Raw genomic sequence first — 9152 nt, 5'->3', positions numbered from 1 at the left:
AGTGGTGAGTATGGCTCTGTGTGTGTATTCACTGCTCACTGTGACCATTGCAGCTGTACTATAACTGCAAATGAAGTGGGCTATGTATTGTACAGTAAATCAAGAGATATATTTCAGAGGGAAAAGTTACTAATTTTTTTCAACAAATTTAGATCTGGTGAAAAGCATCAGAATAGCAGCTCTGAAAATTGAAGTCCTCTGTGCACAGAACAGGTACAGCTTTAACCTTCAGGCTTGCTTTTGAGGGACCACATGAAAGGGAGAGACATTAGATCAGTCTTCAATGTCTGTTCAGTCCTTGGCATCTCTACAAGAACTGTCATCAAAAGTGCCAATTAGTGTCAACTGTAATAGTGATTTATTTTACTTTTTTACTGAGGACATCGGTTCACTAGGAAGTGCAGTAAAACTATCATTTCATTACATGAAGACCACATCGATCATCAGTTGGTAACTAGACTACAACCTAGAGGTGGATATTTACAATCTAGACTACAACCTAGAGGTGTATATTTAATTTTTAAATATTTTTTTTCCATCCATCTCACCCGAGCTCAGTATTTTGGGTATTGAAAAGGCAGCTGAAGGAAAGATAATCCTCTATGCAAACACTGAAGTGTATGGTTAAAATTATAGTTCTTTCTCTTGGCCACCACACAATAAAATCTGTACTAGGCCTGATCTACAAGTAGATGCCTCCACTGGAAAAACAGCACTTCCTCTTAGGTGTCTCTTTTAGACTGAACAAGCTTTTAATCCACTATGGTTTAATAGACCCGCAATAGACCGCCAATGCTGGTCCAAGGATCTACACCAGGAAAGGGACAGAACTGGGTAGGCCAACAGAACCGAGAGCATGCTGGGGAAAGAGAGGAGAACACTGAGCAGAGGTTAGGCAGAAGGAATAATAGGAGCCCCCTCTGGGGCAGGCATCCTGCTCTCAGAGAGTCCGGTGGTGGCATAAGGCCTCCACCTGGATGGCCTGAGCCTCCTGTAGATCCCAAGGAATTCACAGAGGTTGGAAGCATGCCCTGTGGCCTGTTCTCCAGGGAGCCAACCCATCATCCTGATGGAATGATAGGCAAGAGTCTCTCTGAGCGGAACCTCACCCTGAGTGCTATCCCATAGGTTTGCCTGGTCAAGCCCTGTACATTTGCTATCACATACATCTTCAAAAAGAAGGCTCAACTTCTGCTTGCCTTGCTCACGAGTAATCCTTTAGAAAGACGTCCCATAGACTCCAAGGGGATTACCTGAGTAGGGGAAGCAAATAAGATTTGGCTTCAGATTGCCCAGTAACTGGCTGTGATTACTAAAAAAATCCAAAAGAAACCATCTCGCATGTTATATGCGAACGAACAAAACCAAAAACCTGAAAGCAAAAAACACATCTCCATTTAAATTGAGGATAAAAAGTTGCGTTAGTTGATTTTTTTAGCACCTGCATAGTGGGATTTAATATATTTAGCTGCAAAAAAAGAGGACGGGGTGGGAGACATATTTGTCTTTAAAAAATTATCAGGACCTGTTTTTACATCATGTAACATTTTGTGTTGAGATTTAAAGTTCTGCTTTTTCAAATGAGTCCATCCTTATAGTTTTCTAAAAATGCAGTTATATATTCCTGACAGGCACTTCTAACCGAATGTCTTTTAAGTTTGGTGCATTAACCAAGTTGGACTGAAATAGCAAAAGCTTTTTGATGAGAACCTGAACTGCAGATCAAATATACATGAGTACATACCCTAACTGTGCCTCTTGTAGATTACAGGTTCAGTTCTGTTTCCACTGAAAAGAATGGGAGTTTGGCTGCTGACTTTAATGGGATCAGAGTTGTGTCCTTAGTCATGTCTTTCCTACACACCCAGGCATCAGACTGCATTGTAGGCTTTACTCAGGATAACTCTCACTGACTGCCATTAAACTATACTGAATTAATCTAATATGGCTACCCTCTTTGAAAAATGGTATTCCTTGAGACTGCAAAAGGAATATTGACTGTGCCCCAAATATTAAACATTTTGTAATTAATGGGAATTTTGCTTCAGTGATGACCAAAGTATCACACTTTCAGGTTTTGGCTTGGGATGCCTGCCCCAGAGGGGGCTTCTATTATTCCTTCTGCCTAGCCTTTGCAGAGTGTTCTCCTCCCCTTGAAAAAAACATAATGCAAATCTCAAAAGGGTCAATCTTTCATCTGAAACACTGTGCTTTCTTTAACTTTTTACTAAAACTTAAAGATTATAATAGAATTTAGCATTTTTCATAATATTTTAATCCTCTGAATATTTTCTGCTTTTGAAAACTACCCCTGGATTATTTCTCATAAGATACAATGAAAATTCTCTAAGGATTCCCCTTAAAGATGGGAAACAGGGATGAATTTTTCCAGATTTTGTATATTTTTAAAAAAATGGATGACTAAACAATGCTGCATTCCTTCCACACCCAGGTATTCCTATTCACAGCACACAAGTAACTGGATGTGAGAGGGGTTTGCAGAATCGGACCCAACTTTGTAAATGGTAATCATGACCAATATTTTCCTCCTTTGGGTTTCTCATAACTGTAAAGAGAAACTACTAACAAAGGCACTTTAACTTAGAAAGGACGAATCCTAACGGTGCTGCAGCCTTTTAAAATTCTTACTAGGAAACTGACCCTGTTCCTGTTGAAGTCAGTAAGATCCCTGCCATTGACCAGCATGAATAGGATTAATTTTACATTCCTTGAAATCTTCTTTTCAGGATCTTCTCTACTTCCATATTATGGGACAAGGATCTGATCCCGCTTCTGTTGACGTCAATGGGAAAAGGACTGGTCTCTAAACATGGGTATCATGATCTTATTGTTAATTGCAGTATTTTGGGACATCTTTCTTTGCTTAGCATTGTCAAACAGGAGCGACGAAATGATTAAAAGCTGTTGTTTAGTGAACATTTGAAAGAGAAATGCAATTTGAAATATAAGTATTCAAAATAGGTTCCTGTCCTATCCAGAAAGCTTTTTTTTGCATTTGTGCTCAGTTCAAATGTAAAATAAGGCAATATATGCCAAGTTTCTAGACAGCTAGTTCTGCATCTTTGTAAGAGCTGACTCTGCAAGCAACTGATCCTGTGAGAGAATTAAGGGTAGCAGATTCCTAGAGCTGTGTTTGGAAGTGACAGAAGCCTCTTTCCAGACATTAATAATAATACCTACTTCTTATATAGCACTTTTCATCAATAGCTGTGAGAGCACCTTACAAAAGAGGCCACTATCATTTTACAGATGGGGAAACAGGCACAGAAAGACATAGTGACTTGCCCAAGGTCACCCATAAGCACAGTGGGCAGTGCCAGGAATAGAAACCAGAATTCCTGAATTCCTCTATGCGCTAGGCCACACTGCTTCCCTCATTGATATATGTACAGTATATACAATACATATATTCACAGGTATGTGGATAATATACATATATATGATGGAGATAGTTCCATTGCTGTTGTTCCTTTGTTTTATACACTGTTATTCTGTTGATGACATAACTCATGAGTTCATAAAAGCTGAGCAGTTTTTTCAGAGTATTCTTTTCCAGCATATTTCAACTTTATTTTGCTTCACAACTTTTTTCTAAAGCAATTTGTCTTGAAACCAATGGCAGAAAAATGTGTTACACAGTGACTAACCTTTCATGGAATTTATCTTCACTCATGAGGGGTTGCTTCATTTATGGAGTTATTCCTCCTTTCTCTGCTCATGGGGATAAATGTCATAAATAACATTACATCTGGTATAGATCTCAATACATCATCTCCCTGCTCATTTGAAAGATGCTCCACAGAAGGATACAATTTATACTCTATGTACATGAGGCTTTGGTTTTCTTTTCTTTACTTTTTTTTTTAATATGATGACTACATCATTAGCTAGTGACTAAGCCACAAGTCCACACAAAAGTCTGATCCAGCTCTAATTGGAGCCCAAAGGACTTTTACCACTGACCTAAATGAGAGCAAGATAGAGCCCAAGGTCTTAGTGAGGCCAAAAGTTTGTGTATAACACATAGAGGTGAGCTATTTTGTAAGATGTTCTGAAGGGCATTTTTAAAGTAAGCAGAGTCTGTGATTGCTGCAGGATGAAGAATGAATGGGCCCAGTCCTGCAATCCTTGTGCTCTCAGGACTACCACTGCCATCAGTGGGAGTTTTGAGATAATCAAGAAGGCAAGATCAGTCCCAATTTATATTGTTGTTAGTTTGCACATATCCTGTGAATTACATCCTGCTAGTTATACAGATTTTGAGAAATATGAGAGTTCTATAATGCATATCCACATGTGTTGTAAGCATGTCTAAAATTATAACACATGCATATTGATGCTGGAAAGGTTCGGATCTAGTGCTACAACCGGAACACAGTATTTTCCTCAACATGTGAAATTGACAAGTTATCAAATCACTTGTGATATCACAAACTTCACTTTCTTACATTCCATCTTATTCCATATGTTCTCTTTATATTTCATTTTGCTATAAGCCTATTCTGTCTTTCCGAAAGGTTCAAACAGAAAGAAGAACTGGGTTGAAAATTGAGATGCAAGAAAATAAGTGACCAGCAGCAGTAGGCAAGGGCCAGTTAGTCCTTAACTAACAGGAAGTGCGCTTTCCATTGGAATTATTGCTTAATTATAGACTCTACAAATACAAGGAAAAAATGGAGAAAGTAATTACCTTTTATGGGTTTAGAGTGGAACTGCACCTTATCAGGGATAGGGTGTTCTGTTTACAATACTGAGCTTTTCCTTGCAGATAATGACCTGTACAGTAACCAAATGGACTTAGTTCTCACTGCTGAGTAAGGTTTATAATGAAATGGAACAGGCACCAGGCAGGGATCATGTTTTTTCTAGGTGGGATGCCCTGTCAGGGGTCTGCTATACATTGTACAGTCATCCCAAGCTTCTGAACAGAAATAATATTACTCCATGCTACGTGTATTTACCGTCTCGCCCCATGCCTACTCTCTCCCTGGCGCTGAGTGACTGGGATCTTGCAGGATTTACAAAGCTGACCCAACGTGTTAAAAAGCTCTCCTCTCTCTTTGCCCTCCAGCTCTGGAGCACAAACGTTGAGTCTGTCGCAGAGTAAATCACATTTGATCCCTTTCAGGTTTTAATTTGCCCGAGGAAGGGAGCAACACACACGTTATTCCTGTGAGAAACCAGAACCGATGTTTAGAGTGTCAGCAGGTGTGTCTAACTTAACGCCTAATCCCCAGTAAACTGGACGGATGCTCTAGTAACCAGGCACTTACGACATATCAGTTACGAATAAGGGACAAGAAGGCTAGGGTGGGGCAGAAGGGGCTGCGGCGGCTGCACCTGGCTTCCCTGAGCGAACCGAGCCCGGGTAAGAAGTTCAGGCGGTGGTGGGGGAAAGTCTCCGCTCCTGCCCCGCGCCCAGCAGCAGCCGGGCTGTTTGGTTTGCAAGGGAAAGGAAAGGTACAACGCGGCTGCTTGCAGAAGGGACTGGAAGTCCTTGTTGCGATGCTGCAGTGGGTGTCTGTGCATCGGGGCAGCACTGGGCTAGTCTCTCCCCTCTGGGCACCTTGGACTCCCTCTGTTCCCCCGCGGGGACCCGCAGCTCTCGGGGTGGGGGGGCTCAGCTGCAGGGGGCTCTGTCTCCCGCCCTGTCTGGCTCTCTGCTTGCGGCCGTGGCCAGGCTGGACACGGGCAGGACGATCTCTTTGGGGCTCTGCTGCTGCAGCCGCATGGACTCCTCGTAGGTGGGTAAATACTTCACCTCTTCGTAGCTGGGCAGCTGCAGGAAGACCGGGGAGCCCCCCGGCAGCAGCGGCGGCTCCTGCTCGCCCGGGTAGCGGCTGCTGCTGCCGCTGCTGCTGTCCAGCAGGGAGTCCTGCGAGGTGGCCGCCGTCACGTTGAGCAGGGAGCCGGGTGAGTCCTGGCGCTGCGGCCGGTTGTACCGGCGGGGGCTGGGGCAGATGATGCGCTGCAGAAAGTAGCCGATGGCGAAGAGCACCAGCAGGATGAGCAGCCCCGAGAGCTTGCGCACGAACCAGCCCACGTTGTCCAGGAAGGTGTGAAAGGGCAGCTTGCAGCACCTGATCTCCGTGTAGGTGACATTGCCGTAGTCGCAGCAGCTCTCCCGCTCGCCGCAGGTCAGCTCCCCGCAGCTCCAGGTGCCCTGGCAGGGCTGCCAGAGCAGGGCAGCCCCCAGCACCAGCAGCCCCTCGGAGAGACACTGCAACATCCTCCCCCCCGCAGAGGCTCGCTCGCTGCCACGCAGAGAGGGTGGCGCCCACTCACTTTGGGGGCCACCTGCCGCCTCCCATCGCCAGGGCTGGGCAGCAGCTGGCCAAGGAGCCCACCAGCCGTGGCGCCGTTGGCCTCTCCCAGGGGCCCAGCCCGCGCCGCTGCTCGGGGCGCTGGAGTGGTGTGCACGCCCCGCTGTCCTGCAGGAGAGAGGGGAGCAGAGCCGGCATGGTGCGCTGCGGCGTCCCGCCAGCAGCTGCAGGCGCAGGAAGGGTTAACGGAGCGGGTCGGTTTGCATGTTCACTTTGCAGCACTTTAATCTTTATTAATCTATCTGTCGTCCCGTTCCTCTGTCAAACAGACAGCGCTTGCTTTGTAGGTTTCTTGGCTTAAGTGATTGGATTTCCCCGTGACCGTTATTTAAATTTACTTGCTGCTGGGATTCACTTACCATATTTCTGGTTTTATTTCTGATTAAAAATTGATGATAACCATTTAGCTGATGTTAATGGGCTTAATGCAGCTCCCCTTCCATTAGGGAGTTTGGAGGCAGTGATTGACTGGCTGTGTTCCTGCACAGGCCAGCCAGGCTGGTGTCTTCTTTGGGGGAAAATAAATACCAGGGTCACAGTTTCTTTCTAGACCACAAGAGAAGCATATGATCCAGGCAACTATTTCTCTGCCATCCCTCAGGTTTCCCAGTCCAGGTCTATCCAAGGGGGTTTCACATAGGCAATAACCTTGAATAACAGAGCCTATGTAGGCAGAAATCAATTCACTTTGCCAGTAACATGTCAGATCACAAACATTTCTGTGACAGCCAATTGTAAGAGGCACAAGATTCTGATGGTGCCAAAAGAGCAAATCGACAGAAAGGCTGTTAAGGGTGAGAAGTCATATTCAAACACAAAACCCAAAGAGAGCGCAGTAAATTAGCATCCAAGGGAGAGTGATGTTGGTATCAAGATGAGTTGATGGTTCCAGTTGAGCAGTAGGGCCTGGTGATCAGTGGTGCTAAGAACCGGTAGCTTGACTTCAGCTAATGGAGTGGATGTTCAGCATCTCTGACAAGTGGTGACCCTGCTCCCTGTGGACTTGTCTACAGTGGCAAACTACAGGGTGTTAGACAATAGTAAATGTGGTTTAGCGCTCAACAGAGATCTGGACATGTGGGGGCTTAGCATTGTGTCACCTGGCTGTTAGCCCTAGGGTGGATCAGGATAAGCCACCAAATTTTATCCTTGTCTGTCCTGTTCGCTGTGTTAATTAATATGTGTGTGTGATGGATTATTTCAATCCCAGGTAATGTCTTTGGGGACCATATTCTATTAAGTTTATGTATCACTGTGGGCTAGAGAGTGTATGCAATTTCAGGGCAGCCAGAGGGTGGGGGGGAGGGGTTTACCACAACTCCAGGTGAATCACTTAGGTTGTGAACACTGGCAGAGAGGTCCCACCCCATGGGGAAGTAGCATATACTGGTTCAAACTTGTTTTCAGAAACCAACAGACGAGAAAGGCGTTTGGCATAAAAAGCTGAATTTAAAATGACTCAGGGCTTTTTCCTGACCCAGCAAACACACTGGATCTTCTGTCCAAGGGCCTTGCAGAAGGGTTGGAAAGATTTTGCCCTACTAGATCCCATAAGACTGATGGTTGATTTCTGCAAAGTTTTTAGTGTGTTTACAGGAACTTCTCTTGTTTTTATATGTTTTCTCTGTAATGCATTTACCTTAAGAATAAATCTGCCTGCTTAGAAAGAGCTGTGTCAGCCGCTGCAAGTTACGACAATACACTGTTCATAGCCCTCGGAGAGAAAAAGTAAAGCACAGGCCCTGGCCAGTAGGCAGACTAGCTTGCTGGGGATATTGGAGTGTAAGGCAGGGAGCTGAGCATTGAAATCCCAGGCAGGAGGGAGAGAGACATGGGTTTCCATCTAAGAGAGGCTGGGACCTGGAAGCTACAGTGCACACACCAGAACCCCTCCATTCTTTTCAGACCACTTTAAGACTGGGGCACATACTGCGCTCTAGCAGCTCCAGGCCCTGAGCTTATTTAGAGAGTTGGCCTTGCAAATTTCTTTGCAATGTTGGCAGCTCTGCTCCGGTCACTACCTCCTCCTGCTGACTGGTGTGAGCTGAGCATTGCTACCAATGCACCTGAAATGAAGGGGGGGAAAAAAGGAAAACCCTGCCCCAATGCAGGCACAGCACTGCGTAGAGTTATGGCAGGGTGGTGCTCCGAGGAGGAAATAAAGCCCATTTTGACAGAGAGCAGCAGCAGCCTATTCCAGAACAGTGAGTGGTGCTGCTCTTGTTTTTACTTGCACTTCCATTTATGAAAAAAACGCTCAGTCCAAAGTGCTGCACCGCTTCTGACTAAGAGCCTGCTTTTGCTCCCAAGGACATCAGTGGCAAAACTGTAACTGGGGAAGGGTCAGGCCCTAGACCTTTCCAAGCTGAAGTAGAAGAAAAGTGTCCTTAACTTCTTCCCAGTGGAGGGGTGGGAGGAGCCCAGATGTAGTGGAGTTGAGAGGAGGTAAGAGTGTGTGTTAGCCGACAGAGCAGAGATATTTAAAGTGTGTGTGTTAATGACTTTTTAGAAAACATTTTGGAGCTAAGGGCCTTTCCTTAAATCACCAAAAAACCAACAATCCCTAATCCTGCCCACCCCTAAGACATGTTCACTCTGTACATTTGTAACGGTGTCTGATACAATCTGAGTGAGATTTTGAGCTGTAAAAGTTCTGCAGCTCTCCTGGAGAGTGCCATGCTATTCATCCTCTGTGTTCTTTAGGCATGTCTTTTCCCTAGCCCTGATCCTGAACTCCTTGTTCAGGCAGAACGCCCACTGAAGTCAATGAAAATTTTGCCTGAATAATAAGGAGTTCGGGATTGGGTC

General features: G+C 45.1%; 1 protein-coding gene across 1 annotated transcript; it reads right to left on the bottom strand.

The window, feature by feature from the left end:
* Positions 1-5641: 5641 nt before the first annotated feature.
* On the bottom strand, positions 5642-6250 carry C9H3orf80 (chromosome 9 C3orf80 homolog). Its single transcript, XM_065410288.1, has one exon. It carries the CDS (start codon positions 6248-6250, stop codon positions 5642-5644), a length of 609 nt encoding a protein of 202 aa, XP_065266360.1.
* Between the last annotated feature and the right edge of the window lie 2902 nt (positions 6251-9152).

This window comes from Emys orbicularis, chromosome 9 (genome assembly GCF_028017835.1).
Source record: "Emys orbicularis isolate rEmyOrb1 chromosome 9, rEmyOrb1.hap1, whole genome shotgun sequence".
Lineage (NCBI taxonomy): Eukaryota > Metazoa > Chordata > Testudines > Emydidae > Emys > Emys orbicularis.
Note: the sequence above shows the minus strand (reverse complement) of the source record. Positions and strands in the feature narration are given on the sequence as shown.